Below are 16,166 nucleotides of genomic sequence, written 5' to 3' on the forward strand. Positions count from 1 at the left end.
CTCTCACTACTAGATCGGACTCCTAGTGATCCGCCTGTTTACAGCCTCCCAAGAGCTGGGGTCACAGGTATGAGCCACTAGGCCCAGTCTCAGTTGCCATCTCAGCGCGCCCCGGGGGCAGGGCCAGTACAGCAGGCTCGGGAATCAAACCCGGCCCTGCGCCTGTTTCTAGGCACTTTAATCCACTGAGTGTATTCTTATTCTTAATCCATTCTCATGCCTACATTTTCTTAAGAATTGTACTTGCTTTTAAATTAATTTTATTGGTACACTTTTAACATACATTAAAATTAAATCCATCCTAATAATGAAGTACAAGCAGCAACTAAATACACGAAAAAGATTTAGCATCACTGGGCACTTGAGAGACGCATATTAAAACAATAGAGATTTCTCATAGCAGAAGAAATGGTGCTTATCAGGAAATCAACAAACAGCAAGTGCTGGTGACGTTGTAGTCTCCTAGACGGTGGGAGGATAGACTGGTGTAACCACTGTGGAATTCAGTGCAGCGATTCCTTCATCTAACACTTATTGTTACTGCTATTATTCAGATACCGGGGATTGAACCCAGGGCCTTTACACTGAGCTACATCCCTAGTCCCGTGTGTGTGTGTGTGTGTGTGTGTGTGTGTGTGACACAGAAAAGTCACTAAGCTGTCCGGGCTGGGCTTGCTGAAGCTCTGCACGCCCCTGCGTCACGCTCCCCGCGTGGCGGGATCACAGGCCGAGCGGCCCCCGCCACAGAGGCGATCTCTCGCAGGGCCGCCTGCGGGGGTCTCGGCGTCGGCCGTTCTTCTCCAGGTCTGAGCGCGCAGTGTGTTCGCGGGGTCGTATCTCTTTTGCTTCCTGCCTCTTTGGACAGGCCTCCGGCTCCTGTTTCACCTTTGCTCAGAGCACGCGTGCGGTTCGGACCTCGGCACCCGCGCTGGCTGTTGGCGGGTCTCCTGCTTGCCTTGCGTCCCGCGTCCCCGACCCCCCGCGAAGGGCAGCCCCCCGCGGGCAGGCTCCTGGCCTCGAACCTCTCCGCACTGCCCGCACCCCGAACTCTCCCTCGCGCAGATTAGATTTGCTTCTTCCTACTCAAGGGCTGATCCACTCATTCATCAGTTTCTGCAGTGAAAATAGGCCACAGAAAAATAGTTTAAATACGAGAGCTTAGTTTTTGACTCAGTCTGAAAGTAAATCTTTACTGGAAAGCGCAAGAGCTTTGTTCCTTCAGCTACGGGGTCTGCGAGGCCTGAGGCACTTTCATCTAAAATGTGGAAATGGGGCAGACACAAAGTTCGTAGGCCGAATAGTGAATATGCATGATTTCCTCAATGAGCCAATAACAAATTCCGCGTTCATCCGCGAGTGATCAGGTCATGCGGCCCTGCAGGACCTGCGACTCCTCCGGGTGCGGTGTGGACTCCCTTCCCGACAGCACGGGGCCTCCCGAGAGACCCAGAGGAGGGCCTGAAAGGCTTTCCCATCCAGATAAAATTCTTCTTTAGATCAAATGTCGGGTCTATTCTTTGAAATTAAGTTCAAGTTTGCAATAGGCTAATATAATAAGAACTCAATGTAGGTTTTGTGTTACCATTTCATTCCTATTAATCTAAAGGACTTGTTTTGTTCATTGTTATTTGTTGTGGTACAGGGAATTGAACGCAGAATCTTCACGCTGATTTACACCCCAGCCCTTTTTAAGATGCATTTTTATTTTGAGACAGTCTGTCTAAGTCATTAAGCTGCACAGGCTGGGTTTGAACTCGTGATCCTCCTGCCTCGGCCTCCCAGAGTGGGATGATAGATACACACTACCACACCACCTAGCCTAGGGTTATTCATAAGCAGGTTCCCCCTATATTCATCTCCAGAAGGATTAATATCCAGACTATATAACAAACTTTAAAAGCTCAGTAAAAGTAAAACTAGTACAATTAGAAATGGGCAAAAGATATGAATAGGCACTTTTTGAAAATTAATCCAAATAGCCAACAAATTTATTTTTAAAAATGATTTCATTATCCATCAGGGAAGCACAAAGGAACACTACATAGGATATACATTCTCATCCTACCTAGAAAGCTACCACTGAAAAGACAAAAGTTAAAAAATAAATAAGTAACAATTGCTAGAAGAGACATGGAGGGAAAGGGAGCTCTCCTACAGCTGGTGGGACTTCAGTCAGCCACCCCGCAGAGCAGCTTGGTGTTCCTTCAGAGAGTGAGCTGGGTTTACCCTCTACCTGCCTGCCTATGTCTGTTGGGGCACTGTTCATGGTTGCGGAGACATGGAATTAACCTAAGTACCCACCAACAGAGGAATAGGTAAAAATATTATATATATAATATTTTATATATTAGGAGATATATATAGGATATATATATATATATGTATATATATTATACACAGGTGCATAGTATCTATGTGTGTGTAGATACTATCCAGCATACAAATGGTACCTTGCCATTTGCAGCCAAATCGGTGGAGCTGGAAGTCATGCTCAACAAAGTAAGTCAGACACAGAAAGATGAACTCTTCATGCCTTCTCTCGTGAATGTTTTATAAAGTCAATGTGAATGAATGTGAATGTTCTTAAAAGTCAATCAGACGACAGAGTAATTATTACTAGAAACTGGGAAGGCTTGCTTCTAAGAGGGGCAGGAGGAGGCAAGACAGTGGCTTCCCCGACACAGACCAAGGTTCTAGTGCTCTGCAGAACTGCAGGGGAGGACTACAGCTCCCAGAGAGCTGTATGTCTTGTGTGAAAACACTGCTGTGTATTTTGTGTCTTTTAGTTAGAAGAGTGATGCTCAAAGGCTGCAAACACAAAGTAATAATGAGGAAATGAAAATGTCACCTTGATTTCATCAGAACATACTGTACACGTGTGTTGAAACATCATATGGTGGCCCACAAATGTGCATAATTATTATGTGTTAACCACTCGCTCTTAAAAAAAGCTTAAGGAGATGGCATTGTCCTGATTTGCTTTTTGCACACTATGTGCCTATGCTGAATTATTAAATAGCACAATTTGCACAATTAAAATGATTATATTATTATATATAATTATATAATAATTATATTGGGTTTGAACTTGTATTCAGTATATATTATATAACCTGTACATGGTTTGTATAATTGAAATAGTAATTAATAATTAAAATAGACATACATAGAATCACATAAATTATATCTTCTTGCTACAAAAAATTCAAACATAGAAATTTCCATAAAACTGATACACATTTTTCTTGACCTAACATTGTACCAGGAAAGTGTTTCTACTTTCATAGGTTTTGCATCATTGCCTTGTTGAGCAATTGTTTTGAGAGCCAGGGAGATAGCTCAATAGTATAAGCACCTGCCTGGCAAGTGCAAGAACCTGGGTTTGATCCCCAGTACCTCATGCCATGCCAGCATCCTGGCCACTGAAACTGGGCATGGTGGGGCATGGCTGTAATCCCAGTGCTGAGGAAGCTGAGACAGAAGGATCACTATAAGTCTGAGCTGCATAGTAAAACCCTGTGCTAAATAAATAAGAGTTAAAAATAAATAAAAGAAAGAAGATTAAAACCAAAAAAAATCATTTCTACACTTCATCTTAGCCAAAAGGCCTAGAAGTGATAACAATCATTTCTTAAGCACCTACTATGTGCCAGGCACTGTGCTAGAAGTGAGGAAAACAGTGGGAACCAATAGGGACAAGGCATTCTCCCTGCTCTACTGAGGGAGACAGACAATAAGAAAATGTCTAACTACACAGGACAGACACAGATGGGTAGATCCTATGGTAGGTCCGAGCCTTAGCTGAGGCTGAGAGGGGAAGGTGATCAGAGAAGAGACTGACGCTTGCACTGAGGTCTGCAGGATGAGCGAAGTGCCCTTAAGTGAAGAAAGGAAGAAGAGCATTCTGAGCAGGGGGGCCTGCAAGTGTGTGGACCCCTGCACGTCTGCAGAGCGGCAAAAGGCTGAGCTGGCATGGGGACACAGACCCGGGCACACACAGCTCAGCAACAAGGGCCAGAGACACGAAGGCAGAGGCCAGCTCCACGAGCCACAGCAAGTCGCTTAGATTTTATTTCCCTTACAAAGGGGAGCCACCGGAAGGTGCACCGGGAGTAAGCCACCACCTGCTTTACATGTATGCGTGCTCGTCCATGCAGCTGCGGGGCCAGCAGAGAAGGCACCAGGGCAAGAAGGAGGGCGGGAGGCTGGCAGGACGCCACTGCAGTGCTCTCCTGAGCTATGGTGCTACATCTTGCTCTCTGTGTTGTTCTTCATTCATTTAACATTCTTGTGGCATGCTTCTTCCTGTTTTTTGGGGTTTTTTTCCCCCCAAAAAAGCATGTTTTGATGGGAAAAGCACCTGTTGACAAGGTAATCTTTAGCAACAAAGACAGAAAATAAGTTAGAGGTCAGTTAGATGGACTTTGGTTAATCTCAAGAGGGAAAGGAGTAAATTTTCAGCTCTTCATTACTGTTAAAAAATGAAGGAAACAAATTGGATGTGGCGGTACACGCCTATAATCTCAGCACTTCGGTTGGCTGAGGCAGCAGGATCGCCACGCATTCAAGGCCAGCCTCAACTGCTTAGCAAGACCCTATCTCAAAAAGTAAATTTTTAAAAAATAAATAAAATTCAAGAAATGGCTACACTCACAATGTTCTGCATAAGTCTTTTGTATATAGCCGTGGTGGCAAAGCTATGGCACGTGTATTACAGCGGGCTGTTTGCTGTGGAAAGCTCTGAGAGGTTTGCCACTTCTGGTCTACAGGCATCGTGTGAATCCCTCTGTGAGCATTTATTTTTTCCTTTCATGGAGATACAACTTTCCCTTAGTTATAATCACACTGCGTGGCAATCTGTACCCAACTTTTTCCACATATTCATTTGCATAACTGTAGTCCCATATTCCTACATGGCCTCCAAGTGATACAAATGCATATATGATATTTAATGGTTGAGTCAGTTACTTACAGGAATATATCTGTACTAATCTATTTTAAGGACACAGACAAATGGATAAGTGTATCAGTGACCTATGGTTCACATTCAGTTTGATTCCAAATATAATAAAACCCCTGAAAAAAAATGGAATACTTAATAAAATAGGGCTGTCTCCTTTCCAAGTCAGCTTCTTAGGGTGCAAAGCCCCAAGCAGAATAATGTCACAGTATATGAGCCATTTCTGGTCTTAAGTAGAAGTTGATACTACTCCATCTTCACAGAATTTTAAAGCAGTACATGAAGACACTCATCTTTATTACCAAAACCATTAGAAAAGATTCAAGGAAGAGACTAACAAAAACAAAACCTCTTGTTGCAATTTTAACATGTGCAGTTTATAATATGGCTTGAGTCTTATGGTGAGAAAGAAAATTTGTAAAACTTTATACACGAGTGAGGTTGACTTAAAGTCAGTATTACGTACGTGTAAATGGGGCTATGACCTGCAAAAAGTAATCTTTAAGAAGTGCACCAAGGAGACACCTGAGCACCCTTCTACCTCGGGGGCCGTCTCATGGATCTCAAAGGTTCGCGTGAACAAGCTCCGCGGGTCAGGCCATCATGCACCCAACAAGGAGCATGCAGATTTGAGGGAGTTTTTGCATGAGCCACTTTGACTGCTGCATGGAGATCAGTTCTGGGATTTCTGAGGCCCTGCAGGGAGCCACACAGACTACAGTTCTAGAAAAGTGAGGTGGCAAGGCGGCTCCAACAGAGCCGCTCACCGGAATGGAGACTTGGCACCTGTGACCACGGTCGGTTCTTTCCTCTATCTGGGCTTTAGCTTTCCTGCCCAGAGAATCAAGTACTTGGTCTAGATCAGTGGTTTTCAAACTGCTTACAATGTAGAATTCTCTACAAAAGTATACCCATTACCTTCATCCACATGTATAAAACAGAGAGGAAGGGAAGTCCTCATGTTGAGGCAGGATAAGAAAGCAGCTCAGAACTCTCTCCTGCCCAGGGCCTGCCAGAGTTCCAGGAAGTGAGACTGAATTTGACTCGTACCAAACCTCACCCTTTCCCACCATCCAAACAAGACCAGCTCAATGCAGTTCATTTACAGTTAGTGTTTTTATTTTAATTGGTTATGTTTTTTATAATTTATATTAAGAATGAGCATCCTTAAATTTATGGTGGTGATTTCAAGTCCTCTTTTAGAATGAATCTGCTCCTGAGAAGAAAGTGAGCCCATTGAAGAAACACTAGTAAGAACACCACGCCACTTGAGGAAACTACAGAGTGGTAGACAGCGCAGACATGATTGATGATTCCTTACTTTTAAATAGCTTAAAACATGAAATACATGAATGTGCCCTGTGCATTTGGAGACACAGAGGTGTTTCTGAGGAGGCCTGGATGCTTGGAGATGTCGCCACAGAGGAGCAGAAATACCAGGCCACAGACATTGTCTCAGTCTAGGTGACCTCAACCCAAGGTCACTATAAACACATGAAGCAGTGGCCACAATCTGATCACAAATTTCTCTGCATGCAGGTTGTGGCAGTTCCAGTTCCTATAAAATAAGTCCACTGTCAATCTCACTGATGTCAGGGTTAGTGCTGATCACATTGTTTTAATGGTGTCCCAAACTGATACATCTCATTCACAAAACAGAATTGTTTTGTCTTTCCGGGTTGGACGCTTGACCCCTCGCCCTGGGCCTCGTAGACCTCAGGTCTGTGTTTCAACAGGCACTTTCATTTGCCTATCTGTTACAAGATGCAGAACAAGTTTTGTTTGGAATAGATAGTATATCCACATAATTTTTACAAGTTGCAGAATATTAATGTAACAAAATCTTCCATCTTTGTCCCAAACCCTCACTCCATCTTTGTCTGAAAGCAACCTATATAACTCACATCTTATAAAATCTCTTAATGAGACATTACCCACATGTCTGCCTCTATTGACAATGAAATTGTCAGAGGCAGGTAATGTCACTTTTTCATTGTAAATAGAGGCAGGCATTCTTCTCCTTATTTTCTATTAAGTGACAGCATAACCTACACGCATGCTTAATCTTTTTAGTTGCTTAACAATATATCTGACGGAGATCAATCTATACCAATGCATAAAGAGCTTTTTACTGTTAATTGCCGCATCATATTTCATATATGGATAAAATATCTCAGTCTTAACTTTAATCTGCTTCCAATTGCTTGGTTAGCACAAGCAATGAGGAAGGAGTAAAATTCACGTGGGTATGTGACTTGTCATGAGTACCATAGTTATTTTTAAACAGCTAATTTTGCTCACCAGAGGAAATTTGTCGATGTCTAGACAAATTTTGGATTACCATTACTGTGAAAATAAGTAGCACTGTTACCTTGAGCTTAGAGGCCAAGGATGCTGCTAAATGTCCTAAATGCACAGGAAAGATTCAAAATAAAGAACTACCCAGCCCATATGTGCTGAGGTTGAGAAGCTTGGGCCACACAGAAATATGCCAGATGTGGAAATGCTGACTCAAAGGCTATTTGCATCTGTTATTTTGTTAAATTCAACCAAACCACTCTCCACAGAGGTTGGACCAATTAACTTTCCCTGGGGTCATATGTGAAATGGCTGTCTTCTCAGAAGCTCAATAACACCAGTATCTTGTGCTTTGATCTTTGCTAGTCTGATAAGGTTTTTAAAATGATATCTAAGTATAATTTATTTTCATTTCTGTTATCATAGTAACTTGGAGTGTTTTTTCATGTGCCTTAGAAACATTTTAGTCTTTTTTCTCCACTTTTTCCTTGAAGTTTTTAGCATCCTCCATAATTCATAGGAGCTGTTTTTTTGTGACCTAAATCCTTTGTGTAGATGTTCACTTTTTCATGGTCAAGTGATTTCTGTTCATGTCACCATTATTCTGGAACTCTCATCCCAAGTATTTCCATGCATGGTTTTGTTGTGGACCACAAGCATCAGCTCCTGCTGGACACTTGCTCTAGCCTCCGTCTGTCAGTTAACAAATATTCATTGAATACAATCTCTGTGTCAGGAGTTATTTCCTGAAATGCAGCGAAGTTGTTGTAACTTACATGCTTTGGCTACTGAGCCTTCAGTGCTTGAGAGGAAGACATAAAACTATACCTTCTCGAACCCAGTAACCATCTCATATTTCCTATTCTCACAAGAGCAGCCTGAAAGAGGGGCCAGACTAGCGATGCTCGGAGCTCTGGTGCAGGGCTTTCGGGGGACCCTCTTCCTCAGCGCTCCACACTGAGCTCTTGAGCCTGGTTTCCACACAAGTCCTTCTCCCTTGTCCCTTTTGTGTAAGTGATTCTAAGCGGACTTTAAAAACAAAATCCTAGAGTCATTATCTTTACGTACGATGACTTGTGCTTAGAAATTACTCCTGGGTGATTGCTCCCTTTATAAGAGAAATATACCACCCTAAAGGCACACAGCGTCACTGTATTAAATCTACGCAGAAGGTGGCTAACCTTCAGGAAGAATATAAGAGGAACTGCCGTGAAGCTCAGCCTGGAGGATGTAGCACAGCCGGTGTCGGGGAGGCCCAGCTGCCACTGCCTGCCGGTGAGGTCACCAGTGGTCACGAGTTCCAAGGACCAGGAGCTGTATCACTTTACAAACCCAGCATTTAATGTGTACCCTCTCGCAGTCCGTGCCAATACTGCGTTACCGTGTGGTGTCTGTGAAATTTCCGACCGCTGTAAAGATTACTTTCCCCTCTTTCTGCTTTTCATCTTTCTTTGTGATCATGGTAAAAAAAAAAAAAAAAACAACCCTTCAAATATCGCCATAAAACTCCACCATAAAAGTTTATTCCACCATAAAATTCTGCCACACAGATATCTACAAGGCCCCACAAGAGAGAGCCAATGTTAGCAGCTTGGGTCATCTGTCCTCTTGGAGCTCCTCTTTGGCTATTGGATATTGATATATGTTTCATCTCTTTTGCAAAAATGAGATACTTTGGCTTAAATTTGCCCTATTTACATTTAGCCTGTGCCTGTATTCCTGCATGTAGAGCAGTTCTGTTCTTTATTAATGTTACAGAGTAATCTGAACAGATGCATGATAGCTAATTTAAGCTTCATCTGCCAGTGGATAGATGCTTGAGCTTCTCGACATTTTCTTGGTAGCGTAAACAATGTTCGTACAAACATCCTTCTACTATATCCTTGTGCATTGTGAGCAAATATGTCCATAGGGTAAGCCCTACGTGACAACTTTATTTATTTATTTATTTATTTATTTATTTATTTATTTATTAAACTGGGGTGTGTGTGTGTTTGTGTGTTTTACTGGAGATTGAACCCAGTGCCTTCAGACTACAATATATTCTTGGCCTTCTTAATTTGACTTTATTTAATTTGGTTGGGGGAGAGGGCATAGGGTCTCACTATGTAGCTCAGGTTGGCTTTGAACTCTCAGCGATCTTCCTGCCTCAGCCTCCCAAGTACTGGGATTATGACTATGCACCACCACCACATCTGGCTTATGATTTGTTTTGAGACAGGGTTTCTCCAAATCTCTCAGTTGCCTAGGTGGGGCTTGAACTAAGGATCCTCCTTTCCCAGCCTTCCGGAGTGCTGAGATTACAGGCATGTACCACCACACCTGGCTTTAACTGTTTTGTTTTTTTAATACAGCAAAATAAACCTGTGATCCTTGCAAAATATTCAAACAGTATAGAAGGGAATAAGGTTTTTTTTAAAAAGGAGTTATTTCTACTCTCTGCTTCCAAACCCAGGACCGCTTCCTCTTGCCTCTATTCTTAAGCATTTTCTGAGAAAATGCATTCATAATTTGAAGAGAGGATCATGCATCGCCCTCTCACTATCATATAACAATACAGCTCTTTTTCTTTCTTTTTCTGTATTCTTTTCTTTGTGTAAATTTGCACCTTTTACTTTGGGCAGTCAGAGTGCTACTACTGAAAAGATGGCAGACCGTAAGAAAAGCTAAGTTGTGTTCCTGAGCCAGCCTCATAGAAACCACAGCGTGAAAACGCTAGAGCGATGAAAGCCAGAGGACCGTGGGTGAGCTCTGAGTAACAGCCCGTGGGGACGCGGAAACAGACGAGGGCAGGTGTGGGTGGCTCGTAGTTTCCTGGCTTTCAATTGGCCCAGGGAGCCACCGCCTCAGTGCGTGGGCCTGGAGTGTTCCAGGTCCTCTACATTAGGTCCAGTTGAAGATGGGCTGGGGAGCGGGACGGGCTGGCAGCAGCTACTAACAGTTGCTTCTCTGTCCCCAAAGTACTTCTCCGTAGAGCCATCAGTGTCTGCGCCTTTATTGGGTGCCCTCCCGAGGCTCAGACTGTGGTACTTGCTATCAGCTACCCGTGTCTGCATTCGTCCTGAAGACTGACGGAACTGGGCGCGGAGCACACTGCGTCCCCAGCGCCTCGGTCACTGCAGGGTCCTGAATCCCTGCCTTCCTCTTCCTACCGTTAGAGAGCACACTTTTTCATTCAACACGAAAACTCAGCTAGGAGAATGGCAAGGAACCTGTGTTCCCCTTAAGCAGGCATTGAGAGGGGATGAAACCCTAGGCGAGGAAGACTCCTTAAAACCAATTTTAGAGCTGCTAGTCTGCGTTCTGCTGTGGATGGGAGAAATGACCCCCAAGATGGTCACTTAAGTTTTGCTTCAACAGGACATCAGTTTTAATTTCGTATGTACTGCTGTAAGTTTCCAGATGGAATAATGGCTATACTATAGCCAGAAGGGACACTGAATACAACATTTGCGATGGCTTGTTAGAACCATCATAAGAAAGACTCCCTGGACTTAGGGGAAGTCAGATACAGCTGCATACAGTTACTGAGAGTGAGACCCCAGAAAATCTGAAATGCACCATAGCTTCTATGACTCAGTGAAAAAAGGCTCTCAGCTGATGCCTAAAATTCCATTACCAAACCTCCCTCTGATCTCAAGCATCTGATGTCTTTCTTCATATAAGCTCCTCAGAAACAAGCAAAGGTTTAGGTTGTCAGTGGAGTTATACTTTATGAGTGTCTGGGAAAGTTTTTATAGCAAAAAAGAGGAGGGCTGAGGAGATGACTCAGTAGAATAAGCACTTCCCTAGCAAGCACCAGGGCCTGAGTTCAACCCCCGATTCCGAAAAAAAAAAAAAAAAAAAAAAAAAAAAAAAAGAAAGAATGCAAAAGACTAAAGCCCTACGAGAACAAATGGGACACGGTTGGGAAGATCAGGAAACTGGCCTTTTTCATGATTTTGTCCTGATTTTACAAATAACTGGAAAAATAAACAAATGACTCACTGTCAAATTCACCACGGTTGCCAGTTAAGAACTGTCCTCCCCATTGGTGACTCCTGGTTGCTCTTTGCCCAAAAGAAAGTCCCCCAAGAAAGTATAGACACATGAAGATGAAGAGCGAGGTCTCCTCTGTGGGCAGCATTTGGAAAAGGAAAGGAAAGGAAATAATACTGAGTGACCAGTTTTACATTTTAATGACATTCACTTGTAGTAGATGTATGTAGTTGTTTTAAATGTTCCTAATCCACCCATTGATCTAGTACCACTTTTTAAAAGATGACTAACAGACTCAGACATATGCTTCAAGTTGCACCACTGTAAAGAATGAAGTGGGGAGGGCCAGCCAAATAGTTCAGTGGGTTAAAGTGCCTGTAAGCAGGTGCAGGGGCCAGGGGTTCAATCTCCTGGCCTGCCGTGCTGGCCCTGCCCAGGGGCGTGCTGAGACAGCAATTGAGACTGGGCATGGTGGTATGGGCCTGTAATCCTGGCTCTTGGGAGTCTGTAAACAGGCAGATCACTATCAGTCTGATCTAGTAGTGAGACTCTGAACACCCTGTAGACCCTTCCCTAAAATACAAAAAGAAAAAAAAAAGAATGAAGTGGGGCTCAAGCCTGAGACTTCTTGAACAGAAAGCTCCAGTTCCTCCACACTCTGCCTCTGGAGTAAAACTATGAAATTCTGAACACTCCCTTTCCGTGGGTGTCCAACACTCAGCAGTCTCATGAGGTATCATCTGATGGAACCAGGCAGTGTGCTCCACCTCGGAAACCCAGGACAAGCACTGCACAACCCCGTGGGGCAGAAATCACCCTCTTTTAGGTCGTGGCTTGGAGAAATAGGTCATGCAGCAGGTTGCTCAGCAGTGAGTCCAGGTGATGAAAGCTTCCTGCGGCACCTGGCACAAGCACAGGGCAGGGATGTACAGTAGTGAGGCTCGTAGGCCTCGTGAGATGGGCTCTCTGAACCTCAGATTTTTCACCAGTGCACTGGGAAGAGTAATAGTTTGTTGGATCATGATTAAATGAGGTGGAGTACTGAGTATTGTCTTTTAAATTTTTTCCCTGCCTCTGTCTTCAAAATCCACAACCCAAATTCTATCTTATGAATTAACATTAAAAGGAGAATGTAACAGCCATGTGTGGTTTCTGCACATCAGCATCCTGGATTGTGTTTGAGGCACGCAGATGTCTGGATGTGACATTACAGTGCGAGGTCAGCATAGCTGTGAACACAGCCAAGAAAAACAAGGATAAGCAAAGCCCCGGGCCTTTCAACCCTAGTGGCACAGACAGAATAACAAAGATGACAGTGGGTTTTGTTTGGTGTCTCTCTGGTGGCTTTTGTGTGGTTTCCGTGGAAGGCTTTGCCCTGGCATTTTGCAGGAATAGCGCAGTTGTTAGGGGTGATTATAGGCAACTGCCGTTTCCTGGAGACTGAACTGTGTTTATTCACGGACGGATTGCTCTCCGGGGACTGGCTGAGGAGGGCACAATGGGTGCTGGGGTTTCCCACAGATTACATCTTGGGAGATCCAGGAGAACTGGCCTGGAGGCCCTGGAGAGACACACCAGGCACCACCAATCCACAGATCTAGGGGGAGAAGTCGAGCTCTTGGGCGGGACACTCATGGAATCTGCTCCAACAGAAAAGCAAACTGGAGGGCGGGTTCACCGGATGGGCCACCGTCCCCTGCAGTCCATGCTTGGAATCAGCAAACATTAAGAAACCAAAGGAGATCACCAGAGTTGAGCAGGGAAAACTTCCCTGAAAATTGTGTGGTGACTGAGTACTTTAAACAAAGCTAGACCAAATGGACCCGTGCTAAAAAGAATGACTTCAAAGACTGAGTACTGGTGAGGACCATGCCACACTGGGTTGCTCATGGCTGAACATGACAGCATTTGAGATATAGGGCATTGGGTCAAATGACATAATTGTCGAAATTAATTTTACTTATTATTGTTTTTCAATGTGCTGACTGGAAAATTTTAAGTTAATGTACGCCTCGCCTTCTATTTCTACTGCTCATAGACATGGTTACCTCTTTACGCTTTACGCCCTGGGTGCCGTGACACCCTCACCTTGCACTTCTCCACTAGGGGTTTTGCTCTTGCTGTTTGCTCTACCAAGAATGCCCTGTCCCCTAGACCTGCGTGCAGATGGAGCTTATCCAGCTGTCTGATTTCTTTAAGTCTCTTTCTCTGTCTCTCTCTGTCTCTCTCTGTCTCTCTCTGTCTCTCTCTCTCTCTGTCTTTCTCTGTGTCTCTGTCTCAGTCTTTCTCTGTCCCTCTTTCTCTGTTTCTGTGTGTGTGTGTGTGTGTGTGTGTGTGTGTGTGTGTGTATCTCCCTCTCCCTGTCCTCTCTCTGTCTCTGTCTGTCTCTCCCTCTCCCTCTGTCTGTCTGTCTCTGTCTCTCCCCCCTCCCTGTCTCTATCTCTCTGTCTCTGTCTCTCCTTCTCCCTCTGTCTGTCTCTCTCCCTCTGTCTGTCTGTCTGTCTGTCTGTCTGTCTGTCTGTCTGTCTGTCTATCTGTCTGTCTTTCTCTCTCTGTCTTTCTCTGTCTGTCTCTGTATCTGTCTCTGTCTATCTTAGCACCACAGCACACCAGTGTCAGGTCTGTTCTCTCGTGACTGTGTGGCTAGCTAGTAGCTGCGGCTTGCATGACATTTCAAGAGATTATCAAAGTATACATTACCAGCCTAGGAGAAAGTTTAAAAATTCAGAAGTTGAAATGCAGTCTCTACTGAATGCTGTAGTGTCCCTGTAAAGACAAAAACTCTAATTAGAAACATTAAGTGGAGACTATAGGTCCAGCTCGAGCCTCCTTGCTCTGCACCCTGAACTCAGAACAGCGTCTCACTCCAATGTTCTATGAATGATTAAATGCGTGAGCCTTAAGCTCAGGTAAAGCTGTCTCAGAGGTGCTCCCTCATGTCTCCTTGCTTCCTGGTTGGGCAATGCGGAGGTTCAGCTAGGTGCTGGGCACTGAGGCAATGTCACAGGTGTCCTTGTCTCTGCTCTCACAAGTTCTGAACTTAGTAGTCTTCATAGACAAAAGTGTCAGCAGAGTTGTCATGTTGTGCCTTGAGGCTTCTGCTTCATTTCATTTCATATTTCATTTCAGTCTCTGCTCAGGCAATAACCCTGCCTCAGTGGGAACAAGGTAACCTCAAGGTTCAGGCACTCTGTTGACCAGAAGCTGCTGATGGCTGATGGGGGGATGGTCCTTTGTGTTCTTCTGTTTTTGAGAAACAGATTAGCCATTCCTGAAAGCTATGATTATGGGCAGCATCAGGGCATGTATTTCTAGCTGCGGAAGATGCTAAATGAGATAATTTCAGTCCAAATAGAACATGTTTTCAGAGGTTATACGGGAAGACAGACCTCCTAATACATCAGTAGATTACAAAAGCAACTTATATACCCATATGTAGAACAAATGTTCCTTTTGTTTAAATATATCCCCTAAATGTACAAGAGAAAGACCAGTGTATCCCACATGGTTAACCTTGGCAATGTCAGGGTTGGAGAAGGAAAGGATTGAAAGGTACTATAAATATCTTTTTCATGTGCCTCCATATTATTGTAGTTGTCTAAACAGGAGCATATGTTGTACTTTCATAAATAAATGAAATAACTTTTATGACAAAAATTTAAAAAGAAGCACCATAGGGGCTGGGGATATAGCTCAGTGGCATGAGTGCCTGGCTGGCAAGTGCAAGGTCCCAAGTTTGATCCTCAGTACCACAGAAAGATAGATAGATAGAAAGAAAGAAAGAAAGAAAGAAAGAAAGAAAGGTCTTGCACAGGTGTCATTGTGAGGCTGTGAGTAACTGTGAAATGGGGAGAAGCAAACTGTAGAAAAGAAAGCTGTCACTAACATACTACATCACCATCCAGCTGGATTAAAACCCTAAAGCCATGGATCGGCATCTGCGAGGTTCATTCTCCATAGATTGCACTATCCATGCCAGCGACAAGTTCTGCAAATACGCCATGTTTCACCAAGGCAGTGTGGGGGGTGGGTGATACTGGGGCTCAGTGAATAGAAATTGCTCACCTCAAAAAATGATTCAGATGACAAACTCCCCCTGAGTCTGTGCCACGCTTTTTCAGAATGAAGGCCAGCAGCGGTTGGTCTACAGCGCTGATGGAACTTTCTTAGCGCTAGATTTCTGGAGCAACCTAGACCAAAACATCTTCTTCTCTCTTACTTAAATGAGACCCTCTTATCTTCTCACAGAAAAAGCGCACCCTGAAGGGCTCCATTGAACTCTCCCGAATCAAATGTGTCGAGATTGTGAAAAGCGACATCAGTATCCCATGCCACTACAAATACCCATTCCAGGTAAGTCCGTCAGGCCTAAAGGGCCAAGGTGAGAACCCCAAGTTGTTGTGAGAGAGAGTGGAAAGGAAGGGTTCTGGTCCAGACTTAGAAAATTTAGTCCAAGCCCAAAAGGAGACTTCTGTGTTGCTCTTCCAGCCAGCGACATTAATCCACACACTTGTTCCACAGAGGTTAAGCACAAAGTCTTGAAAAGGCTGTTATTCTTCCTCCCCTTTCATCCCCTGCCCTCAGCGAAAGTCCTAATTCCTCTGCTCCCCGATGACCCCAAGTCTAGTGTTTTCAGTACAGTTTGCTCAGGATTTGAGGCCAGGGTTTGAGACCACAAATTGCAATCCAGGGTTAGGAACTTCTTGCCATTTCCAAGGGAAGAAGTCTCAGCTTTACAGTCTGAAGAGGCTATCTGGAAAGGTTGTCTTGTTCAAAATATTAATGACTAGCAGCATATAGTTGCTTACATTTAATTGTAAATTCATTAAAATTAAGTAATACTACTATTTTAACTCCCAGATCAGTCACACTGGTCACATTGCACATGCTCTGTAGCCATAGGTAGCTAACAGGACCAGTGTTGGACAGC

At 44.0% G+C, this 16,166-nt stretch overlaps 1 protein-coding gene across 1 annotated transcript in view; it reads left to right on the plus strand.

Moving 5' to 3' along the window:
- Itk (IL2 inducible T cell kinase) overlaps positions 1 to 16,166 on the plus strand; it is a 62,702-nt gene that overhangs the window by 6,627 nt on the left and 39,909 nt on the right. The window contains exon 2 of the mRNA XM_004629392.2: positions 15,485 to 15,589. Coding sequence (XP_004629449.1) covers positions 15,485 to 15,589 — 105 coding nt within the window. The remainder of the gene's footprint in view (positions 1 to 15,484; positions 15,590 to 16,166) is intronic.

The sequence above is a fragment of the Octodon degus genome, unplaced genomic scaffold (genome assembly GCF_000260255.1).
Source record: "Octodon degus isolate 3935 unplaced genomic scaffold, OctDeg1.0 scaffold00029, whole genome shotgun sequence".
Taxonomy (NCBI): domain Eukaryota; kingdom Metazoa; phylum Chordata; class Mammalia; order Rodentia; family Octodontidae; genus Octodon; species Octodon degus.